The sequence below is a fragment of the Syngnathus typhle genome, linkage group LG4 (assembly GCF_033458585.1).
Source record: "Syngnathus typhle isolate RoL2023-S1 ecotype Sweden linkage group LG4, RoL_Styp_1.0, whole genome shotgun sequence".
Lineage (NCBI taxonomy): Eukaryota > Metazoa > Chordata > Actinopteri > Syngnathiformes > Syngnathidae > Syngnathus > Syngnathus typhle.
In genome coordinates, this window is record NC_083741.1 from 11794751 (window position 1) to 11817743 (window position 22993).

The following is a 22993-nucleotide window of genomic DNA, read 5'->3' on the forward strand; positions in this document are numbered from 1 at the left end:
ATTTAATATGCAGTATTGGTGAACTGGTAAAATTGTTAAGACCCTACAACTTACCCTTTCCTTAGTTTTCAGAGTAGGTTTTTCCACCATCTTAGCAGGGCTATTCTGGCAGGGACTATTGGAGGGCTCTGCTTTTTTGGTTAGATTGGTCGAAGCCTGGACAGGAGTTGGACTTGCGCGAAAAGTCCCTGGCTGTGTTGTGGGCGGGCAGACACTGCTGCCGTTTACTGCGCCATTCACCCCTTCAAAGATAAAGAATGTGTGTTTCACCTACCTAACTTCTCAGAGAACGTGGATACACAATCTAATAAAATACCTGGAACCAAATACAGAATGGACTGAAGCAAATATTGATTTGCGCATCTAACTCATCAAACAGGCTGGCTGCAAAATATACAGGGCCAATACTCATCAAACAGGCTGGCTGCAAAATATACAAGGCCAATACTAACGGCTGACATAATAAAAGAGAGTCAAATTGAAAGGTGCGGGAAAGAAGATTACGAGAGGAAAACAAAAAAGGGCCGTGTGTGGCTAGACGCCAAACAATGGATTTGTCTTGGAAAAAGGAAAAACTGATCAGGGAGCATTATTACAAAATGCGTCGCATACCTTTCGGTGGCTCTTGGCTATTCTTGCTGGGCATTCTCATCTGAACAGGACTGGCGCTATGGTTTGGCTGAATATGAGGGGTAAAGAATGGAGGGAAACCTATGAAAGACGGAAGAAAGCTGGCGGCTCCACGCCCATGGGCTTCAGCAGCTCGCCACCACTCTGTCAAGGAGGGAAAGAACACCACGTTTACAACTCAGGAGACAAATATCAGTCCTTATGTTCCAGTTCTTGCACCCCCACCCCTCAATCTTACCAGACAAGGCTCCAAGCTGGGGGTGGGCAGCCAGAGCAGCTGACATGCCTAGAGAGCCAAGGCCTCCAAACTCTGGCCTGCCCACTCCAGCAGTGTAGAGGGCCCCAAAGGCTGGGTGGTTGACCAGAGGAAAGGCACTTGACAATGTGGAACCAATGAAGGGCTGCTCTCCTGCTACTCCAAACAGACGGCCTGACGAAAATCAACCAAAGTGGAAGCTTTCAAATGTGCTCAGAAGTAAAATTAGGCCTGCCAATCATGGCAAGTTTCAAAGTTGGAAAACTTTCCATGTAAGTACAATACAATGACAATACACTTCATTTTACAACTGTTTTCAAACATTTGTTGCCTTAATTTGTGTTCAGCATATATATTTTAATGAGAATCATTTAAGGACAGTTTTGTTTTCCTATTTTGTTGGAATTGAAGGTTTGTTCAACCATTAGCATTGCATTGTGAAAAAGAGCAAGCCATTTTCAACACTTTAGATTGGTCACTAATTTGTAAAAGTGACAATCACACACCTCTGGACTGACCAAAAGAAAGAATAGGAATATAAAGAAAAAAATACTAAATTCACCAAAATGTGACTTATGAGGTTTTTGCCCCAACGCCAGCAATATTTAAGCTCATGGATATTGTCACAATGATATTCAGGCTACTTTTTAGGAATACAACCACTGTGTATTTGCAGAATATGTTCGGTCTACTAAGATACACCTATCATTTCTTTTTACATGGGACTTGGTGTAAAATTGAGAAGCACAGATAGAACATATCCGGATGATATTCAGGGAGGTAAACAAAGATCATGTTCTACTTGTATTAAGAATTAACATTCTAAATGGAATCTGCAGAATTTGAGGGCATTAACGTACTGCATCAGCATTAAAGATTTCACTGGTCGAAACGGTTTATTATCATCTACTATTGTGTGCTAGTATGTCTTCTGAGTTCCTAAATGTCAGAACATGTGAATGCAACTAGTTATTTTCTGAGAGGGCGAGGAAAAAAAAGTGTGTGTGTAACCATTTCCCTCACTTTTTGGTATTCAATTTCAGCACAGAAGAATACTTCATCAACATCATCGTCGGCGAGACTTTTCCTGAGCACAATCATTTCCGACGAGGGCGGCTGCCACGTATTACCTCCTCCCGGAGTCAGATGCAATTTGGTGTGAGCATATTTCATGCAAATTCAATTTCTGCTCTAGAAAAGGAGAGCACGCCTGCATGATGCCTCTGCATAAGCAAGTAATACACATGTGGGGGGAAAGTGATGACGGAAGTAAAGGAGTGCGCTGTGCAAGGCGCAGATGAATATATCAAACTCATACACATGCACACACTAAAACGTAAAATGCATTCAGAGAGCTGGAAATGTATTTATTATTTAAATAGCTGCATTATGGCCATTTACAGTATAGTATAGTATAGTATAGTATAGTATAGTATAGTATAGTATAGTATAGTATAGTATAGTATAGTATAGTATAGTATAGTATAGTATAAAGTCCTTCTCTGAATTACGTCTAAGTACCGTATTTTCCGGACTATAAGGCGCACCTAAAAACCTAAAATCTTCTCTAAAGCCGACAGTGCGCCTTATAGTCCAGTGCGCCTTATATATGGACTAAATTCCTAAATTCAAACTGGCCCAAAGATAAAATGGAGAATGATTTGATTTGGATTAAAAATCCGACATGATGCATTAATGGTGCGCCTTATAGTCTGGTGCGCCTTATATAAGGATTAAGTTTTAAAATGGGCCAGTCATTGAAGGTGCGCCTTATAGTCCGGTGCGCCTTATAGTCCGGGAAATATGGTATATTATTTTTAACAAGTTTGACGGAGGGCTTGAGTTTAAACAACAAACAAACAGCATTTCACAAACGTATCTTTAAGATTTATCGAAGGCTGTTAGAGCATTACTACCCATCTTAAGGGCCGGGTACTTATGAGTTTTTTGTTATCATTAGTAAGCCTATTTAGCTGAGAAATTATGCAATGCTAACATACTAGCAGTTGTTATGCTAACATATAGCAAGACAGGATTTTAGTTTCACTAGCCTCGATCGTATTACTACTAGTTGAATTAGTTACAAATTACTCCTTCATAAACCGGGAAATTCTTGCTTCAAATGCAATCCATGGAAATTGGCTTAGCAACACTGCAGGCACACAGCTCAAAGACTGTGCCGTTATCAATGACTGTTGCATACGGAAGCGAGTTCTCATCGCGCATCTGCTATTTTTGCTGCAGTGTACAGGTGTTGATTTTTTTTTGTCAAGCCTATTTAATCCAATGGTAACAACATAGAAGAAGGGAAACGCACTAACATCGTGGCTTGAGCAAACCAGTTGCAAGCCATGAGCCAGGGATAAACGTTTCAAATAGTTTAAAGCTTTTTTTTATAGTTTTTTTAAGTAATTTCGTATTGTGCTTGGCATTTTGGGGACATGAAATTAAGTACAAAACAAATTTGTACCGGATTCCGTGTTTTCAGGCCACAGAAAAAAGTACTTCAATTTAAAAGAAAAATCGGCTCTAAAGGAAGATGCCTAACCCCAATAAGTCCAATAAAACCAGGATCCCTTGTAAAGTTCAAGCATGCTGGTAGACATAAAAAATATCTCTGGTCTGATGAAAACGGCTTTAATGATCAGACAGTAACATGCTGTATAATTTGGCGGCAACCGTGACACCGTTATATGATTAAAAAGTTATTTCATTATGTGTTAGGGAAAACGCTAATGCAGGTACGTAATGCCATTACTTATAATGCCACTACTACAAACACTAGTCGGATCATTCTATCGTGGAGGTGTCCAAACCCAGAACTCGAGGGCCACTCTGTGACCTCAAATGATCACGATCATCATATGGCTTCTTCAGAGCTTGCTGATGAGTTGACCATTTGACCATCGGGTGTATTGACGGAGGGAGAAATGTAAATAAAACATGCAGGATAGCGGCCCTTGAGAACTGGAGCTGGTCATGCACTGAATTGGCTGTCCTTCTACTGAGCACAAATAAAGCATATGGACCTTAAGATGGATATCAAGGATATTGAAACTCAAACGAGTGTCCATTGTATTTCTTAAGCAACAATCAGGATTGAAGTATGAGTGTGTCGCCTTTTGAGTCTGCTTCAAGGCCCTTCTTGAGCACGACAGCAAAATCAGCCTGGTGAATGTCATTAGAATACGCTGAATATGTAATGCAAGCCTCAGCAGCCCGGGTTACGGTGAGTAAAGATAAACGACTGCAATGCGAACCGCGCATAAGGCCAACATATGCAGCATTGGCTTACGCCTGCGGTGCCCACCCTTCCACATCAACACCCGCACCCAGGCACCCTCCCTTTGCAGGCAACACAAAGTGACATCTGCAAATTCCTCTTCATTATTAATGTAGGCTTCCGGAAGGCGAATAATTAAATTGAGAAAATTTCAAGTAAGGAAAGACACAGCTAGGATGTACCTACTCGCTCACTCCCCCACTCCCTCCCTCCCTCCCTCACCCTCGTTCTCATTCTGTTTCAATCCTCCCTCCACTCTGACAAACTGCACCGCCCGCTTTTTTCATGTTTGGATGCTGCCGAAGGGGGATTAATTTGTTGTTTGTTGCAGTCAATCAAATTTCCACAGACAGATTTAAGTTAATTGCATCCGTGAGTCGATCCCAAAAGGAGAGCGCTATGAGCACAGATCAGCTTTTTATTCTCCAAGTGATATCCTCATCAATGACACAGGCACACAGAGAGGCGCGTGCATACACCGTGTGTTCTAGTCTATCAGTGTTCTTTTTCTAAGTGCAAGAGGCACATTGAACCCTGAATCAAGTCATATCTCTGATGTTACCTGCATTCCATTTGACATTCTTTTGTGTGAGTCTGTCTGAGAAGAGCCTTTTTTCCTTTTAAGAAATAAATGACTTGACACAAAACCTTTTCATCTAAATAGGCATCTGGTTCATAGTACAGTGGTACCTTGACTTAAGAGTGACCTAACTGACAAGAGATAAAAGCAGTAGGGGTGACCTAACTGACAAGAGATAAAAGCAGTAGGGGTGTTAGATGGTAAAATAATAATAAATAACAATAAGAGTCATCACTTAGCAATCAACAGTGAAAGTGAAATATAAAAACGGCTACATGTTTTTTTATTGCCACTCGCAGTTTACTGCCAAATTAAACATAAAAACTAATCTGCTGCGAAACAGGATTCATGTTATGCAGTTACTGAGTCACTTAGTTGAGAAACTCTTCTTTGTGTCTCTATGACTATTACGATATAGCCACCCGATGGCCAAGGCACAGACCAACATCTAATATATATTTTCAAAGTATTCATCATGGCAGTCACTTACATGCATGTTGGGAGTGTGTAAAACTTTGCAACGTTTTACGTCACTTGAAAACAGCTTTTACACCCTCCCCTGTTAATTAGCAGAACTTAATTTTTGACATGTTTCCTTGTATTGGTTTATGATTTAATTCTTTAATTCAATATTCATCAGGAAAGATGGATGAATTGCAAACTAAAGCAACCTGCAATTTCACTGTGATGCTATAAATGTAAATTGATGGTGGCCAAAATTCACTTGTAATTAATATTTTCCCTTCCAATATAGAGCAAAACTAACTCAGAATTTAGGGCACTTTTAAGTTAAGGCTGTATTTAGCTTTAATTAAACTAAAATGCCAACGGAAAGCAATGACTTTACAGAAAACCTTTCAGCCTAAATGGAAAGCATCTGGTCGTGTATAGTAGCTGCACAAAAAGGGATATTTTACAAAAGAAATGGTTTGCTTGCAGAAAGTTCATAGAGCTAACCTCGCATTTCATTTGATGCTCTGCCTAAAATCGCTTATCTCGAAAATCTGAGCTTGCGTAATGGCACAGAGGGATCAGAATGATGTATAATGCATGAGAAAGGAGATGTTTTAATGGCATCTTCTTCAGCCCAATATCGAGAGGACAAGGGAAAGCAAAAACACGGTGCTTAATTTTACGCTTTCCTTCCTTTATCTTGTAACAGAAAAATTGGGTTCTGCTCCAGGAAAAGCTGGATGCATGCAAATCCCTGTCCCAATGTGATTTGCTGCATGTGTGTGTGCGTGTGTCTGACGTCGATAGCAAGAGATTAAGTGAGTTGGGGTGAAAGGGTGTGCACAAATCATTTACTCTTTCTCACATGGGATAATCAAAAATACATCTTGAAAAAGTATGTACACTTCTCTAATGAGTCAACAAGGTGAGCAAAATACGGCCCGTGGGCTACACGCCAGCATTAACATCAATACGAAAGGTTTGTTTGTTGCGTTCATTTTTTTATAACTAAAATCCATAACTAATTTTGCTAGAGCACTTAACCTCACTGGGTATGTGGCTGTACTGGAGCCTTACCCTGATGACTTTGGGTAAGAGGTGTGAAACATCCCGGACTGATCGCCAGCCAAGGCACACATGGGGAATAAACTGAGGAATTTTGCGTTTGTCTTTTATTAGTTTCTCATTAAATAATTGGTTAATTATAGTCAAACAACTTTACTTAATGTATTGGTACATTTATTATGTAAAATGAGTATTACGTTTTGATTATTTGAATAAACGTTTTCTCCATTACGTGAATTTAGCCATTTCTTCCTAAAATCATTTCGTTAAAAATGTCCTAATGTTTATCTTTTTCCATTAATTCATTAAATATTAAAATGATTTTTTTATTGGGAGTAAAAATATTATCAACCATTTTACAGATAACTTTTCATTTGATTACATAACTACAATCATTTACACTTAATTTCTGGAAATAAACATAATAATAATATTAGATTTAAAACAGGAGAATGAGTTATTATTTAATCATTAAAATAAACTGATAAACATTTGTCTAATTTGGAGAACCAAAGCCCTTGAGCACAGTGTGCCCACCTTTGCAAAGTATTGCACCCATGTCATATGCAGTGTATAGTGAAAAATGTTAAATCATGCAGGATGAAGCGACGCTCTCTCTTTCTCTTCCCCTCCTCAAACGCACGTTTGCGAACAGACATACTGCCATAAAAATACTATATGCACATGCACACACACACTGTCGTGCTGAGCTCCACTGAGGCAGCTGGAGCCATCGAGCTGAAGGTTGTCAGGAGACATGGCCAAGCATGTGTGTGTTTCTCTCACACAAAAGAAGCCCATAATTGTTTGGGATTCATTAATGCAGCAGCTTTTCAATTGCAACCAGAGCTGTCAGCAAGGGGAATATAAATGCTGGTAGTTGGGAAAGAGGTGTATTCACATCCGACTAACTGTATAATTAATACGGCGGGAAACTCATTCTCATGCTAAAGAAAGGAGGATTCTGAATGCTATCACGACATGAAGGTGACCACATTTGTCACTTTTAACAGTTTAGAATAGTGATTCTAAAATGTGAGTTGTGGAAGAATCACATTAAATGTACAAACTGTGCAGAATTGAAATCCACTATGACGCATTTGTGACGTTCAGTCATATTCAACTTGTAAGAACATTTAACCTTTAACAACTGTTAAAGCCAAGCAAAGGATTTTAAAAAGAAAATTCCCCCTTTGAGGACATCTTGAGCATTATTTAATGAGAATATTGATGAAATCACTTGGAGCAGTTTCATTTTGCTAAATTCAAGCAGTGTTGCAGTGTTGTGAGATGTGCTTTAAGTCACAGGGGCTTAGAAAAATGTTAAATTAGGAATTAAACATTTGCCTTGTTTTTGAGGACAACATAGGTCTGCTATCTACCGTGCTTGTTGTACGTGCGGCGTGACTTTTGATTTGACTTGTTTTATTGATCAAACTGACCAATGATTGACCCGGGACAAAAAAAAAAAGTGTTTCTTACCAGAGGTGCTAAGGGTGGATCCCAGAGCCGAGGGGCTTGGGGCCAGGCTGCTCTTTGAGTGGGGAGCGGGAGATGATGAGGAAGAGGAGGATGAGGAGGAAGAGGCCGCAGGGGAGGAGGTGCGCGCAGCAGACAGGGTGGGCGCAGGGGAGGCCAGCCGCTCTCCAGACTCCATATCTGTCAAACACAATCCAATCAACGGGGTTACAATAGCAAAAACACACGCACACAAACCTTAGTGCATACACACACGTGCAAACGGACACACCTGCACAACATTTCCAGCGGGTACGCGCGTGCCTGCACGCACACACACACACGCACACACACGCACGAACACACGCTGACACTTTTCCTTTCACATCTCACTTCCCCTGAACAATATTTCTATTTAGCCATGCTCACTGCCTCTCAGCTTCTATTGATTCTATGCGAGCTTGCAAGGAGCTAAGAGCCAATTGCGGACAACAAAGCATATTTTGACTTTTGGTACACGGGAAAACTGCAGCTGTCCCAAACGCGGTTTCAGCTTTCGCTCTTGTGTATGCTGAGATGTCTATGATTTAAGGTTCCAAAAGTCATTTTAGGGTCATTTTCAAAGATGGAAGCCTTCATGGGCAGGCAAAACTCTCTTTTGCATTGATATCACCTTATGTTGAAAAACAACATTTACATTCATGTTTGTACGTCAAATCCATTGTAAAATTTCTAGCTTGGGGGATTTAGTGTAATTTCTACACCCCTAAAAAAGGCTGAACAAGGACTTGAATGTTCTCTTTTAATAATTTTTAGGTGATCTTATACATAATAGATACACAGCAATTTTGGGAACATAATTACTGCCGTCCTTTCCTCACATTAAAATGAAAGGAAATGCCAGTAACCTGTTCCTGCGGACACCAAAAGCAAAAAAGAAAATGAATTACAATGTGTTTTTAAAAAAAACAAATGCCTACGTTCAATAATAGCAATGATGTTCGAGAATTTAACGATTTTTGCAACATTTTGTCAATTTGCTCTTCTGTTTTTTTTTCCACGCTCACTCATTCTGACTCTATGCTTAATGCACTGCCATCTAACGGTAGAGTGAAGCAGAATCCTCAATCAATGTTTTGCTCGCAACACCAAAACAAGTAAAAAAATCAACAAACACAAGCTCGCGACTCGATACCACAAGTACACCGAATGAATCCAGACAAACTGGTGATATCTGTGATACGCTGGCCTTGACTAAGAAATTCCGTAAAGAGATCTTCTGTGGCCTTCGCAACAACATGAAGAGTTTTTTTAAAGTGACGGAGGCATTACTACCGCATCAGTCACACTACTACCGCGTCAGCCATTATCAACCCATCAGCAACAGAAACTCTCACAAGAAGAATTTCGTCTGCCAAACATCCAACTTACATTAGCCAACTTTAATCTGCTTCCGTTTACAAAAGCAAGGTGCCCACACAGTCGCCAGCGCGTGCAGCCAAACATATATGAAAGCGGAATCCAAACATCAATTTGCGTGCACGCATGCACCAACACACACAACACACACACACGCACAGTCGCCTCCCCAGTCTCACACGTCAACCTGACTCTTTTCCTGTCTTCTTTTGCCACATCCCTCTGCCTGACACTAATCCAGCAATGGAAATCCCCCTCAAAAGCGCAGTTTGCAGATTGTGTTTTACAGGCAGGCTTTGTTATTGTGTCATTACATATAAACAGTCTCTTCCTCCATCTCTTTTGCCTTCCCCCTTTTCCGCCACCCCCTCTCTACCTCCCTCTCCTCTGCAGAGCCACTGATTAAATCTCTGAGACAAAAGCTGCTATCCTCTGAATATCAAGTATCAGCCTTTCGCCAGGAGCAACACTGACAAGAGAGAGGGAAAGAGGGGGTGAGAAAGAGGCGCAGATGACAAGGAAACCTGCTGCAGTCCACAGGGAGGAGGCTGCTGTGCCGTTCATCTTGGGCAGCCATTGCTGCAGTGAAAAAAAAAAAACATGGCGGTTGTCTAATTATGAGCAAGGTCAAAGGTCCTGCAAATCTCGCCTCTCGCGCAAGGTGACAGTGTGAGCTAAAGACACAGATTGGAAAATAAATGTGGCATACTCGATCCGAGTAGATTTTAGAGTAGATGAGTATGAAAAGTAGATTTGTATGTCAACATACCTTGGAAGGACTTTATTTTCCAAGTCCAAAGCTCTCGTTTAAAGCCATGTCATATGTCTAAGCGGTCCCATGAAGGAGACTAGATTTCCCAAGGACACACAATGACGAAATATCGTCCTGAATCTAAAAGAAAATCTCTTTGACAGACCAAAAGTAATTGGATTTACATTCAGGATTCTGATGTTTACATCCCTCTATGAATAATAATAAATAAGTCCTTAATCTGAAAACAACAGGCCAAATGTTGTAAATGCCTGTTCTTTTGAGCCGGGGGGACAGCTACATTAGCGTTATTGCAACTAAAACTGCTGACATTCTTAACACATTCTGTTCAATGGAGTCAGACTCCACTAGAAAAATTGAGACTCGGGTGGGGGGGGGGGCGTTCCTTTTCAAAAGAGTGATGTCAGTGGCAGCTCCTGAAGAAAAAAAAAATCATGTATCAATCCAAGTGTGATGAAGATGGAGGGGGAACGGTGGCCCTTCATAATTATCATAATGTACAGGAAAACAAAAGGCTCGTGTCTCAGAGGACGAGCGAGCTTATGTGGTGTCAGCTGCTAAGTGAAGCGCATCATTCCCTACCTTTTTCAGCGGCGAAAAGAGAGGATGCTTAAGGTAGAGGACAACGAGGAAATGGTATTTTGTCATGGAAAAAAGACAGATGAAGGAATAAGACCAAAGCAAACCTGTATGTTTTCGATATCTACACTGACTGCTTCGCCTTGTCAGAATGTGATGATGTGAATAGAATTGATTCTCCTCCCTAACAAACAAGAGAAAAAAGCAATCCCTCCTTTGCAGGGGTGGAAAGCAGTGCTACCCTCCCCCTCATCTGCTCTCATCTCTCAAAGGGCCTCTTTCTGGGGATGAGAGATGGCGAGAGAAAGGACAGCAGGGGGAGAGAAGAATGTGAGGCCAGTCCATCTTCCTCCGGCGACCACAAACTGATCACTCACTGCAATTAAATCCAATAACAATAATACCATTAGGCTGGGCTGTCTATCGCCAAGCATGCCGATTGTAACACTAATGCAGTGCCAAGGTATTCAAAGATCCAATCCTAACTTAATTATGAGAAATTAAAATGGATTTAGCATCACAATTAGCTTGATGTTATAGGTAATTAACAACACACACTGCAGTGGCCAATTCTACAATATCCGTGATCAATTTGACTTGAACAGCGGCAGCCAATCAACAAGAAGCGCTCTGAGCACGGACAGCAGCTTTTGCAGTTGCAAGGAGAAGGGAGAGAATTTATGCTAATGGACGGGCTAGGATTTATAAGGTGTGTACCGGTGCGCCACCAGTAGGCTTACAACACATCGCCCAGTTGTCAATGCATGCGGCTAATAGTCGCCGGGTGCAACGGCCCTTCAGGAGATTGTATTGTTATAAACAGAACTGTGGTTTTATCATCTGAAAGAGGTGTACAAAAAGAAGAGAGTGTTGGCGGTGTGATGTCCTGTGGCCCTTCCAATATGGCCTTGCAAAATATTTCTTATTAAGTTTTGCATTTGGGGTTGTCACAGTTAACAAAACTTCGATATTATACTTGCATCAAGTCCACCTGAATACCGATACTTCAACAATACCATGGCTAAAAGAGCAATGGAATTACGTTATGTTTTTTTTTTTTTATTATTTGAATTTAATGTTGGACACTGGAGAACATTAAAATAATATTTTTTTCACAGCTGTTTCGTGTGGTGACCCTCCATGCTTGCCATACTGGAGACGATGTGGTCTACCACAGTCGAGCTATGGCATCAGTGCTGGAAAGACGTGATGGTGTATCATTTTGACGTTGATACCACTATTACATGCAAGCCTAGTTGAAAGGCCGTCTTGCATGCATGCACACAACAATTGAACAAAATAAATTCGAAAGCATTCACAAGTCCGTCACGTGTTCCAACCTCGGACCCTCCCTACCCCCGATCAGCGTCTCAGGCCTGTCCCATTCCCTCTTTACCCTTCCAACAATTACACCACGCAGTAACACAGAAACACACAAAACACAGAGTAGCAGATGGCTGATACTAACTGAGATAATCCGCCAACAGAGTCATCAGCATGGATCAGCGGTAATCAGAGTGTGGACACAATGTCTCTTCTCCGGCCATAATGGAAGGAGCGCTTGGGAGGGAAATGCATTATTCCGTGTGATGCCCTGACCCCATTCGGAGACACACGGTGGTGGTGGCGGCTTACAGCTTGCTTGCTTTCTGCACTTTACTGCAGCTGACACAAAAGCATCATGACTGCATCTGCTACAGAATCTCCTTTGACTTATGGTGATTGTCATACACAGACAACCGAGCGGTTCTGTCCAGTCCTTTGGCCAAAAAAAAGACTAGAGTAACATCTATGCTAATTTCTATTAGCCTGTCTATGGCTTTTTGTACTATGTTAGCATTATGCCAGTCACCCTCTAATAGATGGTTGAGTTGCATTTGGATGTTTCAATACATCATGTTATATTCTCGTGGTTTATGGGTCAGTTTTACAGTAAACTTCCTCCGGGAGTGATAAAAAAGCTGGACGCCAACACGCTTTGCTCTTATTTGGTGAGCTGTTGAAGTTGGATTGTTTTAGTGGGGCGTGGCACACGTGTCCATAGAGATGTTTGATCAGCATAGTTTAGTTGTCAATCACCCCTAACTGACAAAGATCACCTTCCTTATGGCAACGGAGTGTACAAGCAAGCGTGTCTGACCCCTTTTCTCCTTCCCCTCCCAGCATGCGCACACACACACACAAAACAGCCACAGTGTGAGAGTATGTGTTCCATTGTACAACATCCTGGTTTGTTTCTTGCGACATCTTTTTAACTGTCATTGAATTAACTTCCATTTCTGACTAACAGGCCTGCATCGTTTTTTTCTAATACAAACCGATAGTGTGTAAAGTTTCAAAAATGATGTCTACAAAAAATCTGACAATATTTGCTGATGAGGCTGAATTTCTGAGGATTTGGACAATTGGATCAGGTTTGCAGACTTTTATCAGAGAAAATTCTATAACTTGGTTGAACATTTATGATTGGATATACTACATTTTTCTCCCTTTTGATTTTTTTGTCAGGTTCACAGTAAACGTCAACAAGTGCCGAAAAGCTTGGTACAATGATGCTTTGCCTTCTTATTTGAACTGCACGAGTCCTCTTTTTGTTTCCTAGTCTCCTATTTTATGACACAAGGAAACTTAAAACCACTTAAAATATGTTAATAAGGTCTCGATATTACATATTTTGTCCCCTCTGCAATAAATAGGTGTTTAAAAAAAATAACACTGAATTCTAAAGTATGGTGTATGACCAAACCGCAGGCAAAAAAAAGCCAGTCAGCGAGTACAAAGAGACTGCATGCCCCAGCGCGGCGGCCTGTATTGGCGTCAACAACTAGTGAGTCAGGCCCCTCCCAGAGCCTTACTCCTCCTGCCCAGTGACAGATGGCAGTGCGGGGCATGATGGGGATGGGCGTCATCGCTCACCACTCCTCAGCTTGCCTTGGCTGCGCTGCTGGCCACAGGTCGTATTACAGTCGCACCAGTGTCCGCCTGTCTGCCTCCATGTACCGGCGGAGCTTACCACACTAGAGCTTCTTACTTCCTGGCTCGGGCAAAAAGGTAATGATATGATCCGGATCCAGCGTGAAAGCATATGGGAGGGATGTTCCCAGCCACAGGATTCAAGGTCCCGTTTGTAAGGCATGGCTCAATTTCCCTGTAAGGGGCTTTAAATAAACTATAAAAAGCAGCAGCACACCTTTTCTTTCTTTTTTTTTTTTTGAAACGACAAGAAATCGGCACTTGCCAAATGGCTCTATTTGCCTTTTCAAGTGCACTGTGATTGCCAAAGGCTGGAATCAACACCCCAACTCAACATCCGTCACTGCCGGGTTCCCAGTGACAATAATGTGATTTTGGGACATGGTGATGACTCGCTGGAGAGGAATAAGATAGGCTTGTCACATTGCGTTTGATGTCAAAACCTATGTGTGACAGAATAGTGTTACTCAGCTCCAACAGATATAGCACCACTCCCATTTCCTGTCCATAAATAGATGAGAATGAGCCAGAAGTGAGTGTGTAGTGTATCCGCGCATGCCTGTGTGCGTATGCATTTATGTGCACAAACACACCCATAATGCACCATTTTAAATATCATGCAGTCAGCTCAATAACAAATTCCCATCTCTTACGCTCATGCACATCTGCATCCAGCCAGAGCTAATTATTCTCCCCATGGTAACAGAGCAGGGTGTTCGCATCAACAAAACAGCAATGTGCAGCAGACAATCATCCCTGATGAATCTGCTCTTCTCCCTCTGCTTGCTCCTCGCTCATCTGACAGCCTCAACGCTCATTACGCTTCTACAGAATGAACGTGATCTCTTCGCCACATTTGTCTACTGAACTCCGTAATGACTGATGCGTACAACACCACCATCCCGATGAAGAAAGGTATGGCATTCAAACACGGACACGCCCACGCCTGTGACAACACCCTTCTTTCATTTCTCTTACATGAGTAGAATTTAGTACCTGAAACTTTCTATGGACCACATTGCTTATATTGCACAACTAATAATTGATTCAAGGTTTTGATAAAAAGACTTGGACAATGAGAGGAAAAAATAAGTGATTTCTTTAAGTCAACATTCACAAGTGATTTTTCTAAACAAGTAGCCCCAAGTTTATAAATGAAGGTACACGGCCCTGGCAATGATGACTGCGCTTTGGCCCGCCTACACATACACAGTGACCATCGGCGTAAAACAAAGTATCAAAACGAGAACCCGCTGTCCATTAGGGCGTATTATCTGTACAGAGCGGACCCAGCGGTTCAATATTTGCCCTAAACCGTAGCACCCTAGTCTTTAGCAGTTTGTATTTCTAAATGATCGAAGGGCTGGCTTACCGCCACTCGCCAGTCACAAGAAGGAGTCATGATTATTACCTTTGACCAGACTTCTTTCAACTCCACATATCCTCACATCTGGCTCATTTCAATGCAAAATCTGTGAAAATTGGTGCCGACCTCTACCAGAGCCATTTTAACGTAGGCTGCCAGAAATTTGAAATATAATGGTACATAGGATGGGTCAATACATTTCCCATGTATTCGGGATGACGTTCTTCAGCCAAAACATGACTTAAGTATTTTTTTGTATCCCATTTTCACTTGCGGCAGCCGCAACCTTTTCAATGGTGAAAACCATTAGTGCGCCCTAACTAATGCCCATCAAAAACACACACAATTTAAGTGCTCACTCAGATTAGCACCAGTACAGGCTCCAAGTCTTGTAGACAGACACATACAGTATTTCATACCCGAAACGTTTTACATACTGCAAACGGAAAATGCGATACAAACAGAGCACAATGAAGACAAAACGTAAAATCACAGTATAAAAATTGTAACGTAATGATCAGTCGTTTGTTAGTCAAATATGAAGATGTATTATTTCAATGAGTAGCGCTTCTGGCAGTGTGTCCCCTTGAATCCGACAGTGTTTCTTTTAAATTCTAGTAGCAGCCCTATAGTACACAACTACAAGACCTGAGAGGTCTGCAATGTTCAGATTGGTTCAGAAGGACTTGATATGTATCTCAGCTTGGAACTGTGCTGCACTGCAATGGACAAACAATACATGTTTTTAGCTGATTCAGCACAGAAGGACTGCAGCTTTTGTGTAGCTTTTGAGAAGCGGAGTTTAAATGCCAAGCTTTCCCCAGGTTCTAATTCTGAACAAGCGGCTGGAGAAAAAAAATCTTCTGTGGGTGTCTCGTATTTTGGCGTCACATTTTTCCTTGCAATAAACTGCATAATTGGTACTAATGAAATATAGTTGGAGATAGAGGTTGATGTTTACGCTTGGGGAGCACATTGATCCCAAAAGCTATTTAGTTCGGAATATTCCGATCCTTGGTTGTGAGCACATAGTGCCCAATGTGTATCTTTGTGGTGCTTGGGAATGTGCAACAATAACGGTTTAATGATGATTATAAATCAAGAAATGACTTTTACTTAAAACTCACACGGCAATGCCATGCATTTATTTTTTTCTAATTCAACCTCTGGGGACTTCTTTGACGATCTCCAACTTCACCCTGACTTCAATGTGTCAGCCCAACATGTGGCAAAAACATCAGAGGTGAGAAATGCTACAAAACTGCTACTGTTAATTACCCCTTATGTTAAATAACCATTTGCACATTTTGCTCTATCCAGTTCCCAAAGCACAAATCTCTGTATAATAGGGCCAAAGTGTTGATTTGCAAAAATTGTACCCAAGGGGTTTTTAAATATTGTGCATTGACACAAATTATACAACTGACCTCACGCAGAGACCAAAGTGTCTGAAAAATAAAGTATTTAAGCAATTTGTAGTCAATTTCCTCTTATTACTTGATGACTGCCGGATACGCACATGCACATGTTTTTAAGCCACGATGAACAGTGTGTTCTATTTAATCTGTCCTACTTTTGTTTTGGACTGAGTTTTTCTGTTGTCGAGTAAAATATTGTTATCCATCTTTTTTAGAGCGAGATTCATTTCAATTGTGTGATTCATGTGTATCCTATGACTTAACACGAAAAATATACACACACAATAAAGAATTGTGATGCAGCGCTCGAACTTCAGGCTTACATTGACCCCCGAAACCTCAAAGAGTGTACTTATCGGGGATGCCAGGGAAGGAACGATGGTGGAAAGCAAATGAGCAGACTACTCCACATATGCATAATGCACATGCTTTTAAAACGGCAAAACGACTGACAATGACAGGACAATGAAGCAGCCAAAGGAGAAGCAAGCCTTTCTTTGTGCATTTGTTCCAGCCACTTGCGTCTACGACACTTGGATTCATTTGTTCATTAAACATACAACTTCACTTGTAACAAACAAAAACACTTCCATGCAAGTATGCCAACAGTGCACCAGAGTAGGAAAACATTGACTTATTCATGACGACCATAACCATTTACTGCTCCTGAATCATATCATGCTTAAGAATGTCATTTATTGCTGCTCTATTTCTTCCTTCCTCAATCGCCAAACTATCCGCAGCAAATTGAGTCCATTGCATTTCTGGCAGAAGATGTTTCGGTGTGTCACAACACATTGTTTCAACAAACAGTAAATAGTAGATTCATTTCATGCACATATACAGGAACATGTACAATTTCCTTTTTCCATTAGTGAATATGGAGTAGTTCAATCCATTTTACTGTACCAAGTGTTGAAACTAAGAACATGTGGCAATAAACCAGACATTTGCAAAATCAAATGGTTGCTAAAAATGATTACTAGAATTCTGACTTTTAAAAAAAAATCGTATTTCATGCAAGTACCGTATCTTACTTATGAGGGCCTCAGTTTTCTAAGTTGTACTTTGGGTATGGAGTCCAAGCTCTAGTGTCTTTGGTCTACTTTTTGCCAAGTAAATTCCCACCCCAAAACATGGTTTATATTGGGGAGCAAGTTATGTTTTTCTTCTATGCATTCTTTAACTGGTACGACTTCTATTCCAAAAAATAGGGTAGAACATTTTTTCATTCAACATTAACATTTCATTCAAAAGCCACCTCACACACATAAACACTGTGTTCATATTACAAGAAACCATTAGCCGATGAGACAGTTAAGTCAGCTGGCTGATTCAACTGAAAGGAAATACACCCTCGCCTATTTTGACAGTCGATAAATCATTTAAAAATATTTTTAAGCATGCATCCTTTCAGCTTGTCCACTTCATTGTGCCCACTGTGGACAACGGGGTGATGGGTATGATGCTGCTATAAGCTTGGATTGTACTTGTAAAGCAGATTCATATGTATGCGTTTTAAAGTTTATTTTTGAAGACAATAGAAAGACATGTCAATTTGACGGGCCCTGATTTGTTTTTCTTTTTTTCCACCCCTGCAATATGAAAAATGTTGATTAAAGACTTTGCGTTTATTCACTGTACTGTACTAAATATCAAACCACAACTTCAGTTTTAACAATATCAAGCAAAAGTGTTTCTTCTATCTTCGCGGTGTTCATTATGTATAGGCCACAACCCATTTGCACTTTTCTCCATCTGAGGCTCTTCTCCGCTCATTTAATTTTTTACCCTTCTACTGTCTGATGCCTCTGTCATTAATAACGCTCACGGACATGAAATGAGTTTTTGAAAGGACTCTGGCTTTCAGTTTGACACAACAAATTAAAATAAGCAATAAGGAAACATAAGGCAGCAGAGAGAAACAAAATTTCCAATGCCACACAATCTGGAAATCAAATAAAGCATTAAACTCAAAATGTCAATCAATATAGATCAATTCTGAATGTTTATTAAGAACAGGCACCAGAATACTTGGAGGTAACACTAAAAGGGCCACGTTTGATTTTTAAAACAGACAGGCGGGCCCCCAAAAAGTAGGAACTATATGTATGAAAAATAATTAATAAAAGAAAATCTAGTTTTTATTTCATACTCAATACATTTGATCAAAATTATCTATTAATAAAATAAAAACTTCACAAACATCTGAGAATTTTTATGCCTTATAATTGCCAAGAGAAAGAAAATCTAAATACATTAAAAAATATCTGGCATCTGTCCAAACCCACCTTTGTCAAAAGTAAATCTTTGTATTAAAAAAAAAAAACGATTAAGGGGGGGGGGGGGGGGGGGGGTGTACATATGGTAGCAAAAGGGGTCCAGGCCCAGGGTCAATAGTTTATCTACTTCTGATTTCTCGATTGATCAAAATAATATACATTATTAATGCTACCATCTGAGAACATTTGCCATTTTTCTGATTGATAACGTGTGACATCATGGTGAATTGGAACTATTATACGTCTGCTCAGATATAAATAGTACTTAATGTTAAAAAGACGGGTTGGAAAAGAATCATGTTGTATTGACAGATATCGGGGAGAGGGTGCAGCGGGCAGTCAGCCACTCTGTTACGCTTCACTGCAACATGGGAGGGAGGCCAGCGTGTATACACACACGTACACACACACACACACACGCACACACACACACACACACACACACACACACACACACACACACACACACACGCACACACACACACGGAGCGAGAACCAGAGAGAAAGAGACAGACAGAGGGACACACATGGCGCAAGCAGGTGAGGTGCCAGCACATCACATCGCTGCCATTTTTCAGTGTCTTGCTCAGGGAGAGGCGCTCTGACATTGCAGAGCGAAATCAGCAGCTTGTAATGGCGGCTGGACTGTCACTCCTCTCTTCGCACACACACACACACACACACACACACACGTTCTACCTCCCTCTACCACAATGAATTTCATGATATTATCTCCCATGATTAGCATAACATAATTCCTTTTACCAAATTGGCTTTTAATTGCAAGGAGCAATCTTTTATCGGTCTTTGTTTTAGAGTCTAAGTGTTTTGACATTTTTTGGACAAAGTGGAGCAAGGCAAGAACGTAGACATGCAACCAAATACACAGGTGAAAAGACCAAACAATAGAAGGGTTTGATGAGTTTATCGAGGGAATTCTTTGTGTTGTTTTGGGGCGGTATAAACCCCAATGGTTATCGTGGGGGTCTGATACGTAGCACGTTATTAATACTACTGGTGGTCCATGGGCTCCCTCTGACTCCCTTAATGCTTAATGTTAACGCATGCAAAACTGCCACAACCATACTAAGGATACTTAGCATAGATATTATAAAGCGTTAGTACACATGTAGAATATACTGACACATGGAGAATATACTTCTCTCTGCTCTGTGGGAACAACTACTTAAAGTAGACCTTCTATGAATCAGCAATAAAGTCAACCTCCTGACATATTTATGAGTTTTGAAATGGTGCATAACCCCAACTTGACTTGTGGATATTTAAATTTACCCTTATACAAACATGTAATGTAATGGTATCCAAACATAGCTGCTTATTATGTTATCTGCGTAGAATCAATCATTCATATCTGTGATTAATTCCCTGGCATGTTGTTGTGCCTGTCAGGCGCAGTGTTGAGCAATGATTAACAGCTAGCGACTCGAAAAACCACATTACCATGATGTTTTACATTAGCCGACCCTTACCGAGACCATTACTACAGTAAAAAAGCTCACTGTTGTCACAAGGGCAGATGTCAGTCTGTAGCCTCAATCGGCAACGATGACTAAAAATCCTGGCACTCAAACTTTTCCTCCCAAAGTTTCACTCTGGGCCAACACACTTTGGAGGAACCCAGAATAGTATGCCCACAGGAAGAAATATGATTCAACTTGAAATATGTGGGAAGTGTCAAGGCCAAATCTCTCAGTGTAGGCTACGCTATAAACTTCAACTAAGCCGATTTCATTAATGTGACATTAGCATTTGTAATGAGAAAAGGGGGGGGGGGGGAGAACCCCTGGGGACATCTTTGCGCCGTTACAAAAATCACACGTGTGTGTGCTTGCCTACGCACGCATTCACGAGCTGCAATATCAGGCAATTATTTACATCCGTATTACACCAGAATCACACAGAGCAGCCAAAACACTGTGTTTGTGTGGGTATGATAATGAAATATCACGGCTTACTGTGTGCAAACTAACTATGATAGGAAATATTTTCAAGATGGACTGAGTAGATCATTTCAGACAAACAAAGCCCACCTTCTCCTCGTACAATATGGCTCTCAACAGGTCAAAGGTGGCACCCATTGAGTCAATACCAAAATGTCATCGCTTTTTACAAAAAAAACAAAAATGCTGTAACGTGACCTATAATGAAATTCTGATTCAATGCGTCAGAACCTTTTCAGATGCATGTAGTTATTTATGAGATTTTGGCATCAAACGTGCAAGATATTGCATGTGTTTGTCAATGGATACGCATCACTTGACATTTAAATTGTAAAGTATTCAACAGCGTCTTTAGCCAAAAGACAAGGGGAACGCCAGATCAAATGCTTTCCTTTGCAAACAAACGGTTGGGCAATAAAAGTAAGGCAACATGCCAATTCAACATGCAATTATGATAATCTGGTCACAATTAATCAGTTTAACCACTGCTTTGAGCTGCTGCAGTTACCTCTGTTACTTACAATTTACAAAAGAAAAAATCAATCCATTATCCAAATAGCTTTATCCTCATAAGGGTCACAGGCGTGCTGGAGCATATCTCAGCTGACTTTGGGCAGTCATTTATAAAAAATGTAATACTTTTGTAAAAAGTCTTCCTGGGTCCTTTAATAAACGAATAAGTGAAAAATAAATAACCATCACAGCTATATTATTATAATTATATCATTATATTATTAATATATCATAATATCATTATTATATCGTGCTATATTAAGAAACGTGTTTTCAAAATTTTGTGGGTGAGATTTTACCAAAAAGTATGGAATAATAAAATTCCACGAAAGCAGCCTCAAACGTTAATTTTACTACGCAATGTATAGTTGTTTTGTATGCAATCTGTGTAACCATAGCATAAAAATTGAATTACATACTTCATCTGAGGCTTACGGGGGGATTTAAGATGTCTGGTGGAGCTCCAGTGACAGAATAGCAAGAGGAAATTTTGTTCAAAGGTGGTATTTTTGAGTGTAAAATTGCTCAATTTTTAACACTTTGGCTGCCCATTTTGCTATCATCACTTACGCATTAGGAAATGATCTTGACACTTCCTTCACTACACTTACCAATGATAGTCTGTGTACGGGAATGCATGAAGAAGTATTGCAGTAAATGAATAAAAATGTATGTCGTTGGAAACAGCACTCTGCTTTTCTCTGGTTTCGCACCTCTGCTCCTCTATCCAAGGTAATTTTGCTCCCCCTGGGTGCAAATGTAGAAGGCCATTTCAAACGTCCAGCTGTGCCTTTAAAAGACTGACTATGTCAGCAGCGATAGGCTTCTTCGAAATGCTGTGCTGAATATCAACAGAATGGAGATCTTTTTCTTTTTGCCAGTGACATGGCCCCATTTCCTGTGTCGGCACACATCCCTTGCGCGATTACAGATAGGCCATTTCATAATGTTTGAAAACAATAGATGGCAGGATACATACTGGTGGCAGAAATAGGATTTACTACTGCTGAACTGAACCACAATCATGGTTAAAAGCATATACTTTGTGGTTGCGTCACCAGATAAATCCCAAAATGTGTGGGGTTTTTCCAGTTTCCCTTAAAAGTAAATCAATAAATTAGCAGTATAAACGATGCCCGATATTACCACAGCGTCTACCTTACAATATTACCCGTTATTTATACAGTTGGTTGCTTGGTCATATAGCAGAGATGATTTTTACCAGCACACATTCAAAATTTTGCCACAATTGCGAGCATAATGGTCGTAGCGTTGAGCCTAATCTATCACATAAACAGGGTATAATTATAATGAAATATATTTGACATACAGTGTTTCACAAATACAATTCACTTTATAATCCGCTGTGTGAAAATGTATGAATACAGTATAGTTCATTAATAATCGGGTGCACTTAATGGTCCGAGAAATATGGTACATTACTTAAAACTGGTGATACTACTGCATTTTATTGCATTTTCTATATACAATGTTTTATTAATAAATGGGTAATCAGAATATAAAATAAAATTACGTATACTGAGATATAAAATGTTATAGAGATTACACAGCACTAACCACAACCTGAGGTTGAACAGAGAATATGGCAAGACTATTGATGTTGATAGGCAGGCAGTTCTAAAGGGAAATCCATCTACAAAATGTTTGCTTTGGTTATCTGTACATTAGCAAAACATTATGGCTAGACTAGTTGTTAACATCGGCTCCACACCATTTTACCCACTATGCCATCAAAAGACCACATCTGTGCCATTAATCCAAGCAACAGAAAAGACACTTAACAAATCCCTAAATGAACTGAACGTGTCTTGATTTCCACCCCATCTATTTTTGAATCAAGGTAACTGCCGAAATCTAAATCACGCCTGGCATTCTGTCTCCTTTTGAAGCAAATCTTTTCGACGGACACATTTAATCTATAATAGTAGAAAATAGGGCTAAAATAGTTTTTCATGTGACATGAA

At 40.4% G+C, this 22993-nt stretch overlaps 1 protein-coding gene across 9 annotated transcripts in view; it reads right to left on the reverse strand.

The window, feature by feature from the left end:
- baz2ba (bromodomain adjacent to zinc finger domain, 2Ba) overlaps positions 1-22993 on the reverse strand; it is a 74303-nt gene that overhangs the window by 24386 nt on the left and 26924 nt on the right. For all 9 annotated transcript variants that reach the window (XM_061275957.1, XM_061275955.1, XM_061275958.1 and 6 more), the window contains exons 3-6: positions 7750-7926; positions 869-1060; positions 613-774; positions 55-242 (exon numbers count right to left, since the gene is read on the reverse strand). In XM_061275957.1, coding sequence (XP_061131941.1) covers positions 55-242; positions 613-774; positions 869-1060; positions 7750-7924 — 717 coding nt within the window. In that variant the 5' untranslated portion in view covers positions 7925-7926. The remainder of the gene's footprint in view (positions 1-54; positions 243-612; positions 775-868; positions 1061-7749; positions 7927-22993) is intronic.